This window comes from Anopheles coluzzii, chromosome X, assembly GCF_943734685.1.
Source record: "Anopheles coluzzii chromosome X, AcolN3, whole genome shotgun sequence".
Taxonomy (NCBI): Eukaryota; Metazoa; Arthropoda; class Insecta; order Diptera; family Culicidae; genus Anopheles; species Anopheles coluzzii.
The window spans coordinates 827,599-848,815 of record NC_064669.1 but is presented as its reverse complement, the minus strand read 5'-3'; the positions used below and the strand labels follow the sequence as shown (position 1 = coordinate 848,815).

General features: G+C 51.1%; 1 protein-coding gene across 1 annotated transcript; it reads right to left on the bottom strand.

The window, feature by feature from the left end:
* Positions 1–121: 121 nt before the first annotated feature.
* On the bottom strand, positions 122–13,776 carry LOC120952784 (peroxidase). Its single transcript, XM_040372282.2, has 8 exons — positions 13,701–13,776; positions 13,278–13,531; positions 3,619–3,771; positions 3,363–3,536; positions 1,791–3,284; positions 1,433–1,711; positions 1,260–1,356; positions 122–1,178 (listed from the first exon to the last, which is right to left on the bottom strand). The coding sequence occupies exons 2-8, from the start codon at positions 13,283–13,285 to the stop codon at positions 1,137–1,139; spliced, it is 2,247 nt and encodes a 748-aa protein (XP_040228216.1). The 5' UTR covers positions 13,286–13,531; positions 13,701–13,776; the 3' UTR covers positions 122–1,136.
* Positions 13,777–21,217: the final 7,441 nt, after the last annotated feature.

The window sequence follows — 21,217 nt, the reverse complement described above, 5'->3', positions numbered from 1 at the left end:
TCTCGGCTCAATATTGCATAATGTGTGACACGCCTCAACTCCATCTTTTTTATTTCTATCCAGCTCATGTCCAACCTCCAGCGCACGACACAGAAGGAAAACAAAAACACATTCCACAGCATTTGATCGAACAATTTATTATTTACATAAATATTACACAAAAACAAGGGCCGTTCTAAACAATAAAATAATAAAAAAAAACATTGGGGAAACTGAATAAACGTATTTATATATATATAAATTCTCTTAAGGTGAAATGAACGTCCGTGGCATAGCAGAGAGGGAGCAGCGGTAGATGCTGTTGTGGTTGCGTGGTTGTTTTTCATTTGCTCCCTCCCCGTCCCCAAAAAACTCCGAATCGGACTCTCGCGTTGCATTAGGCTGCGCTTCTAATGTCCGGGAGGTACATCACTCCGTCACTCCCTATCCCGTGGCGATGTATTTTGTACGTGCACTCTTCCCGTGTGTGGGACTACTCTTACTACTGTATCTTGATGTGGATGACTGCTCCGAAGAAGATATGGTATTGCTACTACGACTACTGCTACTACTACTACGTTGTGGTGTGAGTATGAGCGGTAGGAATGGGTGAAAGACAGCGAGCGCCGGAGAGGGTTAGTCCGCCGGATATTCGACGCGCAGCGCACCTGTAAGGAGCTCCGGGAGCTCTCAGGGAGTGTGGAGCGGCAACCACTGTGCTAATGGCCACTATTGTCTAGCTGTGTCGAGGCGGCGCCTCGGCTAAATGCGTTCCTGGAGCATTCGTAAGACTGCTCGCAAAAGTGTAACAATGTACGAGGAGAAGAAGGTGTGTGAGAGGGAGGGTGGGGGCGATTCGAAACAAACTTGAAATGTGTATAATACAATGAGACAGCGGGATGAAGTAGAGATGGAAAGGTTGAAGGTGAGAGGTGAGCCTGGGATACGATGGCTACCATTTAAAGGGGATACGAGTCCTCAGCACGAACGGGTGACACTTCGGTTATCTCCGGGTCATCGCGTACTTCTACGCCATCAACGCTCCCAGGCTCGAAGGGAAGGAACAGTTCCGGAAGACGGGAGGATTAACAATACATCTAGAATCTCAGCGTACAACGGTTTCTTGCGGGTGGCAGTTGGGTGATGGGTGCCACACTCTACTTGAATCCGATCGTCTCCGGCAGCTCGTTCAGGAATTGCTGCAAAAAAAACCAAACCGATTAGTAAAGGACATCAACCTGACATGAGCTCAAGGTGTTGAAGTCATCGTCTCTACTTACATACTGATGCGGCGAGTGAGTTTCGTGACCGTAGTCGGCCCACTTTGTCAGATCGATTGATGGAAGGATACCGCTCTTGCATGGCACTCGGGGGTTGCTGTCGAGTAAGAAGAACAAAAAAGCGTTGCAAGAAACGTACGTACATCCCCCCTCATCATCCCATCATTACTTACATTTCGTGATCCGGCAACACCATCGGGTAGATTTGCACGGTATCGATCAGGTCAGTGTTGTCGCAGATCAGTCGGGCCAGCTTCGCCTTCCGGATCTCCTGCAGCTGCTCCGGCGTGAAGGAGGACGGCTGGTTGGGCAGCTCGTACCAGAACCGGTCGCCGCGGCGCACGTAGCTGAACTGGGTCGCGATGATGCAGGCGAAGGTCGGCCCCAGCATCGATCCTGGCAGCGAGCGCTCGGAGACACCGCCCGACCACAGATCCACATCAGCCGGGTGTCTGCAAAGAATCCGATGGTCAGTGTTAAAGAAATACAATCAGAGCACACCTGGATCCCGAACCAAAAGAGTCCACTCACTCGAAGATGCTCTCGTAGCGACGCACAGTCTCGTTCGGCATCGAGCCGAACAGCTCCTCGAAGCTGTCGGACGTCGGCAGGCCGCAGAACTTGCGGAACTCCATGTATCCGGGCACGCCGAACTCGCGGCCGCGCTGCATGTTGAACGACACCAGATCCATGCCAAACCGGGCGCCCTCCTTCTTGAACAGATGGTTCGTCACCTCCTGCGTGATCGAGTCGTCCATCGCCTGGGCCACCTGGTTCATCAGCCCCATCAGATACTCGTCGTACACGCCCGCCCGGTACAGATCGTACGGTCGGCGAATCAGATCCGACAAACGCTTGGAGGCGATAAACTTGTGAGCCTTGGACCAGCGCTCGACAGCCGTCGGCAGCAGCGAATGGCCGAACCGGAACGCAGCGGACGCGAACGAATCAATAATGGCCGGGTTGATGTTCTCATCGTACCCATCCCAGTAGCCCTCCTTCGGCGTGAGCAGTCCGAACTTCTCCATCACCTCCTTGCCGAGCAGGATCGGCAGGAACTCGTTGTACGTGATGTGCTGGATGATGGCGATGTTGATGCGCCGCGACTCCTGGAACAGCGTCTCGTCGTCCCAGTGCGGGTTGATCTTGCCGAGCTCGGTCGCGATGCGGTTGTGCTCGCGGGCCAACAGCGTGTGCATGCAGGTCAGCACGAGCTGCTCGTTCACGCGGATCTCGCCCGCCTCGAAGCAGAACATGCTCTTGTTCGGGCGCGTGCACCCCTCATCCGGAATGTCCAGCTTCAGTGGCAGCAGATCCTTCAGCCCGTACTCCGCAAACACCGGGTTCATGCGCAACAGTCCGTTGTAGCCGGTTCGTAGCTTGCGCGTAAACTTCTCATTCACACCGTAGATCGTGTTGCCGTCAATGACGGACGTGAGCGTGTTGAACTGTTGGCGGGAACCGAGCCGACAGCCGGCACGTGGCGACGGGAAGCCACGCACAAAGTCGATACACTTGACGTTAAACAGCCGATAGAAGTAGTCGTCGTCCGGCACGCGGATCTCATTGCAGTACGGGTGCTTCAGGTGGGGTGGGCGCTTGCAGCACTCCTCCGGATCGTTGCGGTTGATCGGGTCGAGCGGGGTCGCGGTCAGCGTAAAGTCGTGATCCATGAACTGGCCCCACGCGATCACAAACACCGTGCCGGCATGGTCATGGTAGCCCTCGTCCGGATGGATCGTGCGCGAGACGACGCGCGACAGCGGCAGATCGTGCCCGGTGATCGAGATCCGCGGCGCATTGATGCCGTCCGCGTACAGTGGTCCGATCAGGCGCTGGAACGGTGTCATCGCTGCGCCCCAGGTCGGATGCTTCAGGTTGTTGCACAGCCCGTCCACCCGGCGGTACTTGCCCGGGCGGCACTCGACGCCGGACAGGAACGCGGGACACACCTCACGGATCAGCGTCTTCGAGGTGTCGATCGAGGGAAGACCCTTTTCGATCTCCTCGTACGACAGGCCGTAACTGAGGGAGCAACGAGAGAACAGGTTAAGGCTGGCAGGAACTGATGTACCTAAGCAACTGGCTAGGGGCTACACTTACGTTCTTGCTAGCTGGATCGAGATGTCCAGCAGCAGCTCGCCGACCGTTGCGATGTCCTCCGTCTTCCAGTCACCCTTCGGCTGCGATACGCGGATCCGCTTCCGGGCATCCAGGTACGCCTGGTTGATGGCATCGTACGTGATACAGGTGGTCGCTTCAGCGTGCAGCGGTGCACTGGAATGTAGCCAAATAATGTAACGAACACCCTCACTCAATCGTTGCTCTGTACATTCACCCGCGCCGCATCCATACTTACATCGTTCCGCGGAACAGGTTGAGGTTGTAGTCGAAGGCGGACGACTTGCCGGGACCGTTCACGTACAGCGCGCACTCGGTTGCGTGCTGATCGAAGGCCAGAAACTGACCATCGATACCGCCGATCGCAATAGCCGCAGCTATTGCCAGTAACCTGTTGGCAGACGAGAGGGAAACAGAGCAAAAACCGGTTTAGCATGGTAGTGTCTTATCAACGCGATAGCTGGCTGCACCCAATTTCGATATACCATTGTAAACGGTATCGAAATTAAGCTACTGTTATTGGCAGTGGCTCGGTGGTGCGTTCGACAGGTGCGCTCGCTCCTACAAGGTCGGATAGGTACGATCTTCCCATTCCTGGACTGTTTGACTTGACTCGGGCTTTGTATTATTGATTGACTTTGACAACAAACCTACACACCCGATTGTGTTGGGACTACTTAATTATGAGAGGGTGTTGTAGTCCAGCAATAATGACTCCGCACATTTGTGGGACTTTTTGTTCAAATCAAGAAGAGGAAGAAAAGACTGGCTTTTTTTCATACGCCTCATAATTTTTGACAATCGAAAACGGGGTGGAGTTTTGAGCCCTTTTCTTCTCGCTTCGCTGCTGTGTGTTCAACTTCATTAAACCTAATCGAGCTCCATAAAGACGCTAATCCCACCCGCTGCGGCCTCCACCTCCCCAAGGACGTGTGAGACATTGTTCCCAATGCAGCAGCAGTTTGCATTTGCCCTACTTTTCCAGCCCAGCCCAGTTGGATAGGTCGGATTTTAGTTTTGTTTCGAACCTTTTTTTTCCATTTCAACGATGGCCGGGAGCGGTTGGGGCAAACCCTTCCATTTGCAGGACAATCAAGCTCGAAGGGCGTATATGTGTGTGTGTGTATCATTGTAGAATCGAACACGCAATACGCGAACCAGTATTTGCGTTCGCGCAACAGTGCCCGGGAAAGACGCACGTGTCAAGGGAAGCCGGGCATGCAAAAAGGTGGCGAAGCAACTAGCTCCCCCTTCCCCCCCCCCCCCCCTCCCAATCAAGGCTGGCTCTCGGAGTGATCTGCAGCATTGGACAGGGAAGGAACACACACACACACACGCGACCCCACAGTGGAGCCACATGTAGTAAAGTGTACTTTCACTTTCGTTAATGCTCGGACTCGACGCACGTTTAAATGCGGTTGCGCGAGCTGGCCGACGCATTGCGTATCTGGAGCACCCCCCCCTACCACCATCTGATGCTGACCGTAGGGCACCTTCCGGCCAACAAGAGGGGGAGGGGGGGGGCTGCTGAGGAGTGTGTGAGAGAAGGGGGAAGTCATAAAAGCAACTCATAAAGGGATCGCTAAAGCCTTGCCTTGGTCCTGCCGCAGAGGTGTTTGCTGCTGCTGGTGCTTGTTAAATTTTTTTCTTCTTTTTTTTCCATTCCACAGCATGACACCGGTGCTGCGCCGCCTCTTGCGGCAGATTTCTGCGTACAACAAATGCGTACGTATCTGCCGCGGCGCATTCTTTGCGCACCAGGACGCGTGATGCTGTGAAAGGTGAGCCGTTGCTGTATCAATACATTATAACCCCTGGCGTGTTGTTTTTTTTTTCGATTGTGCAAGCGATCAGAGGCTGTGTAGTGAAACGAGGGGGGAGGGTTGAAACATACAGAACATGCACACATAATGAACGGTGTGTGTGTGTGTGTGTGTGTGTGTCGCAATGTGCTCTTTTCTATGCAACGTCTTGGCGGTGACGGCGGTTCGCGGTGACAACGGCCCGGATCGATCGAGTGCGCGCATTGATGGATGGATGGGTTGCTCTCGTAACAAAAGCCCACCACCACCACCACGATGTGTCACCACCACAACTGATCCGGCGGCCCATGATTGTTAGGCCACGAAAGCATTCCGGCTGCAGCGGGCCCATTGGCAATCCGAAAGGGATTCGATTCGCATCGCGTTAACCCAGATCGTTCGGACTGGGCTGGCGGATTGCGTCAGTGCCCGTGCTAGATCCCTCGATCACTGCATGAGGGGTGGACCACCTACATGTACATGTAGTGTATGAGGTGTTTTTTTTTTAAAGAGCTTACCAGCAAAAGTGCAAATCCAACGCTTTTGAAAGATATGCTTCACAAACTGCCAGTCTCTCTTTTCCCCCGTTTAGCATAAGCCATAAAGCCGCCATCAGCCCGAGAGAACACCATCTGCGGCGTGAAATGTGATCCGTAGGTGGGTTGGCGGGTTGGCTGGCGTCAAAAACCCGAAACGCATTACGCAAGCGTGTCGGGTTGCGCTCGATGCCAATCATTTGCATTTTGCAAACTAATACCAAAAAAAAAAACCGCCTCCCACCGAAATCGAACACCCAGCGTGATCCCTGAACCCTTTCACCAGCTGGAGAGGAGGAGGAGGAGGAGGAGGAGAGGGGGGAGGGGGGTTTGTGACCCACGCCCTTGCTGCTGCACGCCTAGCGGGACGTTCTTGTCGCGGCGACGGTGCATTCACCCTCGGCGGCGGTACGGCAGCTCACCCTATCTTCGGCCGGCTACCGCTTTCTACCGCAATGGGGAAAAGCACGTGGGAAGTAGGGGGCCTCCGAAACGGTGGTTCACTGCATTCGGGCGGCATCGAGGCATGCATCTTGGTGCGCGCGCGGTCCGGAAATGCGCGAACAAAACGGAAAGTTGGGAAAGATAGCGAGGCGGGTTTCGTGCATGTGACACGCGACTAACGCTCCGGGAGGATGAGCTGGTGGGGAGTGTATGTGTGTGTGTATGTGTGTGTGTGTGTGCTTCCCACTCCCAACAATTAAATGTTTTTTCGTCCCCCCTCCCCCCCTCTTAAAGAGCTCGATACTTATCCTATTTGTTTTTAAATGCTTTTTTTCCAACCAAATGCTTTCGCATACTCCACAAAACAGGGAAACACGTGCGGGGAGCAGAAGAGAGCTGTTTTTGCTGTGGCAGATCGCTTTTCAAAGCAAAGCGTTTAGTTTTCCATTTCACCAGGCAGAGGAGGAAACGGGTACCGGGAGTGCGCTGGGGGAAGGAAGAAGCGTTTGGAGCGTCCCCGCTTAAGGGAAACTCGATCCGAAAACCTGATAGCCCGGGGAAGGAAAGTAAAAGCATTGCATCTCTCGCCTCCCTTTACCGGTGTGTGTGTGTGTGTGTGTGTCTTCGGTGAACCGTTTTGGCTGCGCCTTGTCAGGTCGGCCGCCCAAGAATCGCCCCAAGCAGCGCGCGCTTCGGGTGAAAGGGAAAAAGCGCGACCCGATCCGCACGAAATCCGGTCGAAATCCGAAAAAGGGGAATCCGGTCTGGGACGGGCGAGTGGGTCGCAGGTGCGTGGAAATGAGGGAGAGGAGCAGTTTGAAAGCCGAACCGACGGCGGTTCTGCTAACCTCTTCCGCGCCCTGCCCTGGGTAAAACATGGACCGCAAGCAAGACGCGCGCGGGGGGAATCGTTCGGATCCGCAAAAGGGCAACGACATCGACCGTGAAATTGGGGACAGCCGTGGCCGATCAGGTTGAGCCCCGGGCCGGTTCGGTGCTAGGGCCCCTGATCTCTCGAAACCAGTTCGCCGGGACGCCTCGGCTTGCCAGAATTGGTCTACCGGGCAGGCAACGCCAACCGTGTGGCGTCCGTGACATATTTTGCTCATTGCTATTGATCTTGTCCGTTGCTTACGGGGTGGGGTCGCCCAAAAGAGAGGGGGTCTTAGCTGAGCTTCCAGTGTTTAGATGGAAATTCTAGTACGTCAGACGTCCTGGAATGCCAAAATGGAGTCAGTTAACAATTTTTGGAGTTGGACCGAGATGTGAAGATTTGCTTCAGAACTGAAGGGACTCAAGGGACTGAAGTGAGTTTATGTAGTTTAAATTGTAGTTCTGTAATCACAGACATCCTGGAATGTCATAAATGAAGTCATAACATTAGTTTCATAACTTTGTAGTTTAACCGAAATGTGAAAATTTATTTCAGAAAATTGAGAATTTGAAGTATTCTACGATGCATGGGGTCTCAATGGAGCTTACAACGTTTAGATCGTAGTTCTGAAGTGTTAGATGTCCTAAGATTTCAAAAATGAACTCATTGCATTAAGCTGAGCACTTTGGAGTTGGATCCAGAGATAAAGATTTTTTCAGAACTCAGAAGATATACATTAAAATAGACTGGAATGAGCTTAATGAACATTTAGACCGTAATTCTGAAATGTAAGATGTGCTGAAATGTCAATAAAGAAATCATTACATTAAGTTGACATCTTCAAGATTGGATCCTTGTGTAAAGATTGATTTGAGAAAGATAGTTTGTAAAAATTGATACTTCTACATGCATGTATAATATGCTATGATATGAAATTGGGAATTGTCAGAAGTATATATTCATCATCACACTAAAAGATCATCATTAGACATTAACTCAAAGTATATGAAGTATGATACTTAAGATTTTGCTACAAAAAACGACTTGAATAGGCTCAGGAAATTGAATGTTTACGGATGTCTGAGATATTGAACACTTCAGAGCTCCTAGCTATTAAAATAGATCCATAATATCTTCTGGAAATCTTGCGAAATGCCCGTAATAGCTGCTTTCGTGCTCGATCGAAGGTTTCATCCGTACTGTTACAGACCTACATTATGATACAATTCTGCTACGAAGCTTCACTTCCAAAAATGGCGAAAAGTTTCCAGTGTACATTTTATGCGGAACACACACAAACTTCACTAGATGCTTGTTTTTGTTTTAATGTACCACCCGCCCCCATTAACACTCCAAAGCATCGGAGAGCCAATCACTTCGGGGGGCAGCAATAAAATGAATAATCAAGCAATACAAAAGGTACTGCAGCATGGCACTAAGGGGGAGAAGGGGGGTTTGATCACATTGTTGATTCGATTCGTAATTTTCGTAGCCACACGTCCGCCCGTCCCTAATGTGAGTCTCGTGTGTATTAGACGGCAGGGTTGCATCATCATCTGCCCTCCACTGCGATACCGAGCCTAACGACAAGCCGTGCTGTGGAAGACGTGATTCGTTTCACTTCAAAGTGCGCAAACTTTCAAGTGCGCTCTCGAGCCACGGGTTGGATCCGATGGATGTGCTTGTGAACTGCACATTTTGGCACACCATTTGGCATTTGTATTTTTTATTTTTTATTGGTGTCCGAGCGAGGCCAATAAAGGGTAGCGGAGGCTTCGGACTCAATCGCAAGATAGTTCGGTGCGCTATCTGACGAAGTGGTACCGCTGTCCAGCCTAATTGTGGTTGGTCGGGGTGTTGTTGTTGTAGTTGTTTTGTGCGCTACAATGTTGATCGTGCTGTAAATTGAATAAAAAAACAACAACAACCCTCCACCACGATCCAAGTGTGGATCTCTTTGCGCCTCTTCAATTTCGGGGTGCCGTTCACTCCTCGCACTAAATGTTAATGCTACCCTCCCCCCCCCATTTTCATTCCCTGCCCATCCACACCGGGTGCAATAAATAAAGTAACATTCCCAGGGCGAAGAAACCCCCGCGGGGAGGAAGGCACACCGCCTGCCAGCATACAAAAGCCTCCCGGCCATCTTCCGAAAGCGGGCGGCCTACCCATCTTCTGGGAAGCGACTGTGCAGACTAATGTGGCAAATTTGCCGATTTCGGGTGGGCGGGCGGGCAGGTTGTGTTTTACGACATGCTTTCGCGCGCTTGGGCAGCATTAAATGCTAATTTTGTGGAGCAAACGGCAAACGTGCGGCATGTCAACCTTGGCGCTGCCGCCGGGCCAAAGAAAGACGTGCCGCCGCTTCTTAATTGCCGCGCAGTCTGACCTGAAGGGGGTAGATGTACATTGTGGAGAGGTGCGCACAAGTGTATCTTGTCGTTTCGGTACATCAGTTTTTGAATTTCTGTGGTTGCGGGTGGGTAGTTACATTTTTTTTTGTTGCTGCTGCGATTGTTCGTACAACATTCCGCAGCGGTTTCTTTCGCTGCTACTTCTGATGTGCGGTTGTGGCCTTGCTCTAGAAATCTTCCGAAAAAGCTCTAGCCCCATCAATTCTTTTGTGTGTTTTTGAACGGCAGAGACGGCACATCTTCACTCAGTTTTGCAAACAGTTTCGCCACCAGTGTCTCCATGAGGTTTTGATGGACCAGACCTTCGGGGTGGCAGAATATGTTGGCGCTCGTTTGTAAATGTTGTTCGCTACACATTCCAGACAATTGGGAATCGCTGATGATAGCAAAACAACATTCTACCGCCCTGTAAACGATAACAAGCTGTATCTATTTATGAATCCGAAAAGCCTGACGACCCTCTGGAGCTATCATGAGCAACGTAGGGCACCATTAGCCTCTCCCGTGTCGTTTTCTCCATCACGCTTGGAAGACCTACTTTTTTGCCTAACAGCTCCTCCAGCAACATTCGTGTTCTCCTGGCTTTGAGAAAAAAAAAAACAAAATCCCCATCTGAGCTCCAAAAGATCGTCACAAGACGGCGGAACGGTATCGAACCACACCGAGAGAACCTCCTGGGGCCCCGATAACAGACCGCAGACCGAGGCAGACGACAAGAACTAATCCCTCCCCCCCCCCCCCCTCCTACCCACAAATCGGGGTTAATGACATGAAAATGGGCGAAAATGGTTGCGCTCCAGCCCGAAGTCGTCTTCGGCGTGGAATGCTAGCGCACGAAGATGGTGACGCCCGGTGTCAAGCACCTGTGTGTTTATGTATGCCGATCGTGGGGTGGCTGTTCTTTTCTGCTTCCACTTCCTCGTTGCCAGTGTCAAGTGAGGTGAATACCGACGAACACGTACGACACACACACACACACACACACGGCGCGCTTCAGGTGACACATGCGTGAAGTGGGTAGGCAAGCTTTTACAGCATGAAGCAGAAGTACAGGCGGCTGGAGGGATGAAGAAGCGAAAGGGTGAAAGCCTGGGAGAAGATACGTAAATAAATAAAGCGAAGCAGAAGAAAAACGCGGTTTGCCGGTGAGGTGGTTGGGAATGCGTGCGAGCGAGAGGGCGCGATGATATACCGCCACCTGTCAAAGAATGGTAGTCTGCCTCGCAGACCCCCTCAGTTTGTTCGCTATCACCATCTCTAACAACCGTTAGCGCGCCTTCTGACTTTCCCTGCTGCTGCGACGATGAAATAGGAGATGCGGCAGCAAGCTTTTTGTCGATAGCGGCTCGGAATATCTACCGCAACGCAACACAGCAGCAGCAGCCGCCGCTAGGGACAGAGAGCTATGACCTTCTTTCCACCAGCCGGAAGATTAGCATTCATCAATAGCGGGGTGCTTTTAGAATCAACGGCACGACACGGTTTGATAAGTTTCTAGTCCTACGAAAGTGGTTAAGCCATCTCGAGTGTGTGAGTATGTGTTTGCTTTTAACACAGCACGGCACAGCTTCTGAATGACATATGAGACATATTGGAAATTGGTTAGCACTTGCTGGGGAACGGTATGACTTCGAGATTACCGTTTTGAATGAAGTACTCAGGAAGAATGTAATTAAAGCTGCGATTGCAAGAGACATATTCCATTATGTACATTTTTATGAACATCTTTGACTAAACTGTTTCATGTATTGTGGGATGATGATAAGATCAAATACCAATAATCGGAGTTGCTGCGATATCCTAGGTATTTTAGGCTAGGGCCTAGGGCCTAAGAGTAATAGCTCGGAGAAACAACAACAATCTCAAAATTATAGACATTGGATGACAAAGATTACATTCAAAATTCGTTAAAGTATTCAAACAACACCAATGTCTTGGTGAATAGTTCAAAGTAAAGAATATCTCAAAATTATAGAGAGTGGATGACAAAGAATACATTCAAAATTCGTTAAAGTATTCAAACATTCAAAGAGTCACATCTTTGGAGCTATTCCAAATAAATGAATGATGGTTCAAATCTACCGGGAAAATCTAGATGAAGATGTAGTTTAGGCTCCAATACAGTTCAAGACATCGCCTTTAGACGTATTTAGATTGGGCTATGTCGAAAAGAAAGTATTCGTGAGTGTATATATGTACCATCTCCTCCTTCAGAATGGCCCGCGGGAGTACAGCGTGACGCATCGGGAACAACCGCTGCGCCGAAGACATCAGATGTCAAATATTACGCTCAAGATTCGTTGAATATTATGTTCCAGATTCCAAAGCGTTCACGACACCTTTTTCTCACGTCCCATTCGATTGAACTATATGCCTGCAAAGCAATCATGAGCGTCTCTTCGCACCATCTCCTCCTTCAGAATTTTAGATCACCCAGGAGTGCACTGTGCCGCATCAGGAACACCTGTCCGTGCCATTCACTCGGTGTGCTGCAACTATCGAACTATTGGGCCCACATTTCACCCAATTAAAAACAGAAACGCAACCCGATTTGCCTACAATCGAGCCCAGTCTCCTTTCCAGCGTCATCATCCTCACCAATAGGGTCGTCTCGCAGACCCGACACGATTGCGCAACCCTGTTCGCTGTTAGTTGGCAACCCGCCAGGCCGCGTCGAAACAATTCCTAGCGAGCTGAGATGAGATGGTGATTTGTAGTGCTGAATGGAAGGCCATCACCTGTGACAGATCGTGGCAAAAAAAAACAAGACGATGGGAAAACGAAGAAGAAGAAGAAGAAGCAGATCCCACTTCACCCGACCGCTGATCGCAGTGCTCTGCATCTAAAGCACCCACTTGGAGCGAGCGTCTTCACGCGAGGGCACCGATGGGCAACGTTCACGAGCACGCAAAGCGCTATAAAGATCGCGATGCGATGACACGTTCCATTTCTACCAGCGCATCAACAACTCATCAACAGCTCCGGCGCGGAGCGGGGCTACAGCAGGAACAGACAGAGGCGCCGACAGCACGGTGTGCTGTGTCGGGTTCCCTTCACTCCTTTCTTGTGTGCCGCGACTGTTGTTTTTCTAGATCGTGAACATTGCGCGAAAATGGCGCAAACTGATCGTGTGTGGCTGTGTGTGTGTGGATTACCCGGGCGCGAGAGCATGGCCTACTTGTATGGCCCCGCGCAAGAGGCATCCACCGCTCCAGCTGGCGGAAGGTTGACGGTGACCTCGTGCGGGGAATAAGTTCTTCTTTCGGCGTGCTCAAACCACTGGCACTGGCTGCGTGTGTGTGTGTGTGTGTGTACCAATGTAGCAGTCGGTAGCTTCACTGTCACTTTCGAAAAACCTTCACCGCATCCTTCCCAAAGCCGCTCCTCCAGCGCCAGCACGCCGACTTACGGCGTTACGGTGCGGCGTTCGTCGCTTGACTGTGCACCGCAGCACGGCGGTTCTTTCGAGCGTTTCCCGACTCGTTTGGTTGTTGTTGCTGCTGCTGCTGCTTTATCGCAGCCAAGAGCTGGAGAAGGGAAGCCTGGTCTTTGTTGCAGCGCTCCGGTTTTGCACTGGCCCACTCCAACACCCGCCCTCCTCCCCGTCGTAACGGCAGTCGTGATCGAAAAACTCGCAATCTTCTCGCGAAATCCTCCGCTGCTAATCCAGCAATCGGGGGCAATCGTTCTGGATTTCGCTGCCATCATATTTACCGTTCCCCATGCCGTCTCCTCCCCCCCCCCCTTGGCCTTCCTTCCTACCGCGAAGGTTACCCCAGCGAAGGTGAAAGGGATCTCGGGGCTGGCTGGCCCGCCCGGTGACTTACCTGATCATGCTGGCTGGCGAACTGCGGACTGCAGCAGGAGTTGATTGCGCACGGACGTGACTGGGTTGAGTGGGTATGGGTGAGCAACGTTTCGGGCCCTCGCGGGGAAGGCTCCACTCCCGCTCTAAACGCACCGCTTGGTTACTGTCTAAACGCACCACACTTCGGGCGGGACACTTCTGGGAAGGTAAATTCACCACACGTGCACCACACGACCGCGCTCTGAACTGTTTTTAACTTGTTTTTGATTTCGCCTGGAGTTTGTGTTTTTTTTTAATGATATAAATGAAGAAACAAAAAAAAAGAGGATATCAGACACACTGCGAAATAACGTGACGGTAAAAGAGGAACAACCCGGAGATGAACCCGGAGGAGAGGAAAAATAATGTACAAATTGTTTCAAACGGAACAGAACAAACTAACCTAAGGCGAGGAGAAATCTCGCTGTACGAGCTCCACTTCGTGCAACACTAACTGACTAACTGACACCACAAACTGGGCAAGGTCTGCACTGCGAAAAAGGCACACCCGTTGCCGCGAACGGTTCAACTAGAACTGAGCGCACCGCATGAATTCGACACGGCACGTAAGGCTCCGCGGTCGTCGGTCGTGGCTCCGCGATCGTGGCTTGCGTCGCACGCGCTGGCTGGAAGGGGCACGATGGTGCGCAAATTGTAGCTGCCGAGTGGGGGGGGGGGGAGGGGGACTTTTTTAGGGCGGCTTGGGGATATAACCATGGCTCAAAAGGAGCCCCAAACTGTACATAAACTCTCTCACACGCACACACAAACCTGTCCATTCGGATGTCTTTTGTCCCGTGTCGCACGCGAACCCGAAAAGAGGCGACTCGAAGAGATAAAAGAAAAACTGGCCTCTCCCTTTCTCTTTTGCACACACACACATACACGCACGCACGTTTTATGCTGCACACAGTTCACTGAAGGAAGACAGGTGGCGAAGGAAGAAGGGCAGGTAAGGTAAGTCTTGAGGAAACTGGCACTTTCCGTTCCGATTCCGAACCATTTGATTCTTTCTCTTTGCTCGCTTACGCTACACGATGCACTGCGGCTTGTTGCTAAAGAGTCACGGGAGAGGAGGGACTAGAGAGGTGAAGGGGCGAAGAAATGAGGTTGCCCGTGGTGATATAAGAAGGTTACCACCCCGACGGGTGCACAGCTCCCGGGCGGGCAGATCTGCACAATCGGAACACCCGGATCCCGGTGCGGCGCAGGCTGAAGGTGGGGTTCGTCGCTTGCTTGCAGTCTTTCGTTATCGATCGCGCTTTTCGTGCTGGTGGCGTGGCAATGTGGCGTCGGCACTGGAAGCGGTTCTGAACCTGAAAGCGAACCTTGTCACACCGATAACGCCTGGTAGGTTGGGTGAAATGTTTGGGTTTTCCTTTTAACACTTACAACAACCAAAAAAAAAAAGCATGCGGAAAGGCTTGGACAGCGTCTAGACGGCGTGCTATGCGCACGCGATGGTTTGTTTAGCGTATTTTTTTTCCGTCTTTCGAACACGTTTTACCTTGAAGCGTTCTGCCCTTCTCACTTCCGGATGGTTTCGGTAGCTTTTTTTTTTTCGTTTAGATCGACACACGACAACGAACCGGCTTGAACTTGGCTTTCCTCTTGCTGTTAACGCTTGAAACTAAAAATGGGAAGCTTTGAAACCAAAAAAAAAAGGACACCATTTCCCAGCCCAGTCGAGCCTGGGCACAGAAGCGAGTTTGTTACGAGCAAATGCATACAAATCACTCATCTTCTTCGACCGGAGCCGGGGTCAGTTTATGGTTATGATATGGCCTCGGTACTTGCAGTGGCAGTGAGGGAAGGGTAAGGGAAGGGACCTGATGTAACCAGAACCACTTTCGCCCGTACTGCGCGCGCTCTCGGTGCGATTGCGGCTGTTTTTTTAATGGTTTTCGTTCGTTACAGGTCGCGAAGCGTGCCGGTCGGCGCTGATAGGAAGCGGAGGCTGCGGTGTTTTTTTGCCGTTGCCGTACCTCGATTGGTGGTTTGATAAAATTCACTTTCGCTTTACTTCGCCAAGTGGCAAGTGTCCTGCGCCAGTTAGGTAAATAGTGTGCTTCTCTCACTCTCTCTCTCTATCTCTCTCTCAGTCTGTCTTTTTCATTCCATGGAAATGCTGGTGGTGATTCACAAATTTAAGATACGGCACGGGTTGATTGGCCGCGACCATTGACAGTCTCTTTTACTACACTGACACGGACTATTCTAGAGGGCATTGGTGGGTCAGACTTTAGCTTTCCGAAAGTTAGCTTTTGCACAGCGAGGCAACGGTTGTGAGCTTCCGGCTGAGAAATATTGTCGATGCTGGTGGCAACTTGATCTTTTTAGTGCGCAAAAGGTGATGGCGATTGTAGATCGACAGCAAGTGATTGCGACAAATTTTTTACCAAACGATCAAAACGAACAGATTTCGTTTATATCAAGCCAAATCAAATCAAATTCAAATTACAGACGAACTATGAAATTGCAAGCATTGGAATTTCAAAACGTCTTCATGTTTTAGGAGTCTCCAGGCAGTAGCATAAAACATGTGTAAACAACTGTTTTTCTTAACTCAAAAACAAACTCAACCAAACTGATAGGGTTTGTGTTTATCGTTAAAAATCAATTGTGTATGGTTTGAAAGCAATGGGTATGACAATTAGCTCTCAAATTAATAATTGATTATAATAACACACCAAGCGACGAACCCTCGCCTTACATTGAGATCATTAGGCCGAAAATTCCGTACTAAACCAAACTGATAGGGTTTGTTTTTAATGGTCAAAATCAATTGTGTATTTTTTGAAAGCAATACGTATTGCTCACACATTAATTATCGCTTAGATGGACACACCAAGCGACGAACCCTCACCTTACATTGAGATCATTAGACCAAAAATGCCGTACGTATTGCAGAAAACTGCAAAGACTCTTCTTTTCGACTCGTTGTAAGTTATAACCAAAGCTGCAAAGTAGCAGAAGGTGCTCCAACAGTTTTTTAAAGCAAATATTGAACACAAAAAAACTCCTCACGTGTAGCTAGAAATTGAAAGGGCAGTTCACAAAATGGCAAATATCGAGCCACCGCGCTTCTATGTGCCAAATCCGTCCTTCTCAAGCATTTGTTACGAGGTTAGCATTTATCCGATAGCCAACGCGAATACCACCCCAGCAAGAGCCCCATTCCTTACATCCCGAAACGAGCCGGCCAAATTCTGCCACCGAGCTGCATTACGGGCCGCTCCAAACGCCCTGCCGCAAACGGCCGCCTGTGCCGGGTGAGAAAGTAAGTCGAGCCCATTTATAGATAGCAAACACCCGGGGAGGTTGCCCGGCCCAGGTGTCTGCGGGGTGGGTCGGGCAGCAATGTGTTTGGCCGAAAGGTCGTACTGCAAAATTCCCCTTCACATCACGCCCCAAAATCCAGAGCATTGAGTTTATGTGTGTGTGTTTTTTTTTTGTATTTTGTTATTTATATGTATATTCTTTTTTTTCTCAACGATAGTGTGACGCGACAGACGTCAGCGACCAATATTTATTTGGGCCCCGGCCTGGCCTGCAACGTGGGCTCTGTGTGTATGTGCACCGATAGCGATCGCATCCAAAATAGTTTTACTGCCATTATTTATTCGTTGGCCGCGAGCAAACCCCCTCGCTCACGCCCTGGCGACCCGACCCGACTGCTGCTTCGATTCTGCCGTGGCGTCTGTCCCAGGGTTGGACGGAACACACGCATCGACGGAACGGCTCCCGCGGGGCGTGTATTACATAATACACCGTAATTCGGGGCTCCCTTCGCCCCTCCCGGGCAGCTTCTGCGCCCCCCCCCCCCCCCCCCCCCTTGCAGTCTCGCTGCCGTTCGTGTGTATGCAGAAAACTAGAATACGGAACGCGTGACGTGTCAGCAGTGTGGTGTGGTGGTGGTGACTTCTTGCCGTGCCGCGGGCGAAGGGTTCAAGCTTCAAAAGTACAGCTAGAGGTCATTGGTCCAGCAGTGGACGAAAGACCGGACCGGGGAGAAGCAGAGCGATAGAGAGAGAGAGAGAGAGTAAGAAGGCGAGACCGTGCATAAAGATGGAGTAACCGAGACGACGACAGAGATACCACGGGGCTTCAGCGGCTGGCCCATTCACCATTGGAGTTCGGGTCGTTAGTCACCGGCTCGGTTTTGGTCTCGGTTCTATTTCGTGATCTTATTAGCTCCTCCACTGCTGCCCCGTCTACGAACTGTTGAGCTCTCTTTTGACCCGACCCCTAGAGCTGGTGGGGGTGCGTTTGGTGGCGGCGGTGAAGATTAGGCGTCCACCCGGTCCATCGCACCGCCGCAGCTCTCGCACCTATTCTGCATCGCATAAACAACGTCTTGGACCTATCGCGACTGATCAACCCCGTACAAAAGCCGCACACCGACAAGGGAAGGGAGTTGGAAGGGGAGGGGAGTGACTTCAACGCCCAAACAAGGCGAACAGTTAGGACGCTCTAGCCGGTGTGTTTTCATTCGGTCGAATCAAAGTCATTCATGAATTTATTTCATTAAAATTCTCGCCTGCCTTTCGCCCGGCGTGTGTGTGCGCGCGCGCGCGCGCGCTCGTTCGCCCGCGATTGATCCGCAATTAGAGCCGATTGGATCGCCCGGAGGTGGCGACCTTTTCTGTGGCGTGGCGGTGTTGCCGTGCCGCGATCGGTTCGATCGATTGGACCTAAGGGGAGTTTGTAATTTCCCAAACAAAATTAGCACCCAACCGAACAGCCGTTTATGCCGTTGACGCTCCGGTGCGAAGGAGCGTGCTCTTGCACCGAGTGAACCTGTCGTCCGCTCGAACAACAGGTGAGCGGTCATGGGGGGGGGGGGGGGGGGCAAAATTTGGGGACTTCCCACTGTTCGCACGAAACACAAACGCCGAAGGAATGTTCCGTCGCCCGAACGGAGGGAAAGCATCACCAGCATCACCTTGGCGGACGGTTTGGCTCACTCAGGTTCTCATGGTCTTGGAATGTTACGCATTGCCTTGGCCGAACGAACTGCTGCACGCTCTTTTCGTCTGCATTTCACCTCCCCTTGCGCTCCCGTCTGCTATCCCGCGTTTGACAGCTCTCGTTAATGGCATCAACCAGTGTGGTTGATATGCATTCGGGTTCGGTTTTTGGTTGTTTTTAGTAGCAGGTGACGGTCAAACAATATATCGAGATCGCACCGCAGTCGAAGATCTTGGCGAGTGGCACCCCGGGCACCGTTTGGTAGGCTAAGCCCGGTTTAGGGTTGATGAGATGGTGTTTTGAGCAATGTCTGATGTAATTGAGATCGCGGCCGAAGCCGCACATGGATGACGAATTGGGAATGCTTGATAGCTGTGACCCGACCTGTGACTCAGCCTTTTGGGATTTCGTTGTCTCTAAATAAATGTGTTACATTGCAAATGAGTCGTTAAGAATCTTTGACAGGAATCTTCAACGATATAAAGATTGACTGATGCGCTTTCACGATTGATTGAGGTTTAAATATCTGTTTGAAATCTCCAGAGCCTTCATTTGTCATAATGAAATCATTCTATCCTATCATGACATTAACTCTTAATTAAAACTCTCCTAAGAACCTTTAACAGATGAATGATGAGTTAAAATTTTACACAATAGGATCGATTGCATTCTGTCGAAAGTCGTCAGGGGTCAAATTTGAACGTAATAATATCGTCCAGTCTTGGGTGGAGGTGTCCAGGCTTGTCCATACTTATTCAGACTCATCCGGAATCGCCGGGATATCCGAGATCTTACCCTTCAGAGATGTCCAGGCTCATCCGGAATCGTCGGGATATCCGGGACTTTCTCGTTCAGAGATGTCCAGGCTCATCCGGAATCGTCGGGATATCCGGGACTTTCTCGTTCAGAGATGTCCAGGCTCATCCGGAATGGTCGGGATATCCGGGACTTTCTCGTTCAGAGATGTCCAGGCTCATCCAGACATCCAGACAGACTCATTCAACCTCCTCTGGATTCACAGCGACTCATCTAAAATCCTCATTCGGATTCCTCCAGACGCATCTGGACTCATTCGGGTTCGTCAGGGCTCATCTGGATTTACCTCAATTTGTCCGGAATCTGGTTTTGATTTGGAGTTGGATTTTGTTTTTTTTTTTTTCGAGACAACTCCATTCCAGATAACATAGCACTAAGATCGATATGAAAAAAAGATCATTCAAAATATGCCTACTAACATATTACATTGCCTGAAAGAGTGTCTGGCTGCTGCGCGGTACAGATAATAATCTCCTTTTAAAATTGCTATATATATCGTGACATGTTACGGTACGATTGCATCACATCAGAACCACGATAGACGCCGCTCCTACCATAAAGATAACACCAACGGGCAACATCTAACCGCTACCTGAGTTAATATTGCGACACTGCGCACCACCATGCGGATCAATGTGGAGCTCATTTTCCTATCACCCTGGTCTGGTCTGGCCCGCTCGCTACCCAGCCAAACGATGAACGATAAACCTTGATCGAAACTGCAAATTTGGACAGATATATTGCCCGTCCAGGCCCGTTGCTCTACCACTAACCTCGCACACTTGTACCGCGAGCACCCTAAAAGCAAGACGCAAGCGATTAACGATCTCTCGCTCTCTCTCGGCGCTCGCCGGCATAAATCCACCCACCTGCGTATGCCCACCCGCGAAGGATACGTGCCAGCCAGCCAGCGCAACCATGCGGTGGTAACCTAAATTGTCTGGCCACTCACCTCCCAGCGCCCCGGCTCGGACAACCATTAGACGGTGGCACTTTGGCTTTGGGGGAGATCGCGATCACGCTCAGATTGATTTCACCTTCGAAGCTCGCGGTCAGCCCCAACACGAAAGGACCCTTTTCAGACATTCTCGCTGGCGTGTGTGTGTGTGTGTGCAATTATAAAGCACTGCGCGCGCGCACCCGGTATGCTCGCGTACAGGGTGTACACCACACCTTTACCTTTACCTTGTACCTTCATACTGTCCTCGACTGCTTCCACGCGGTCCAGTAGCGTTCCTGCCGTACCGCACCGAATGAAACCTTGTTCCAGTTTTCGTTCTTCGCAGTTGTGTTTTTAAGCTGGCAAGATTCCCATCTCGGCAGGATCCGCCTGCGGGCGGTTTAGCGTTATGATCGGTGACCTTGGTACACCCTTGGAACGGCACCAAAAGCGCCGCTCCACTGGACGGTGGTGTGGGCAGCAGGCAGTGCCCCCAGGGTGCCGGAGGTCGCTCCCTATTTGTTTGTTTGCCGGGTGTGTGTGTGTGTGTGTGTGTGTGTGTGTGTGTGTGTTTGTCATCGCTCATTCGTGGCCGACGGCAGGACTCCGGTGAGACCGAGCGCGTTTCGAGGGCGGTAGCGCACGTTTTTGGCAGCGAACAAAGCGGGTCACAGGGTCGGTGCGTTGTTGCATTCGCTCCCCAGCGTCACACACAACAACGGCGTGGCTTGTTGACGTTGTCAAGCTTTTTTTTGCTTCAGTTTTTTGTTTTTTGGGGGGGCTCTCTTGCTACGTTTTCTCGAGCGAGGACGGGAAGGTGTACGCTGCGTGCGACAGATCATGTCGCATTTGGCCTCGCTTCGCAATCTTGTTGCCCTTTGGCCATTGCCCGCACTCCTCTTTTCTCCCCTTTTGCTGGGACCCCGGATCGGGAGAGCTGTGCGAGTGCTGTGGGTGTCGTGGTTGGTTGCGGTGTGGAAGAATTCGCGACTTTTTGACCTGCCGGACCGAAATCACCATTACCACCATTGCCACCACAGCCAGCCCAAGCCGCCGGACATTTCAGCGCATGCATCCGCTGCAACCCCAATTATGCACCCCGTTATGAGGAGCGCGGAGAGCGCGGGGAAGCTGTGAGGGGCAAAAAGGAGCGGGCCAGCACAGCCGATCGTGCGTGTAGAAAGTTGATCGAC

Bases quoted from the DNA above. Each gene is read 5' to 3' on its own strand.
- LOC120952784 (XM_040372282.2), bottom strand. The intron at 3,285-3,362 runs GTAAGTGTAGCC...TTGCTCCCTCAG, and splicing joins TCGATCCAGCTAGCAAGAAC to TTACGGCCTGTCGTACGAGG. The intron at 1,712-1,790 runs GTGAGTGGACTC...GATTCTTTGCAG, and splicing joins CGCTACGAGAGCATCTTCGA to ACACCCGGCTGATGTGGATC.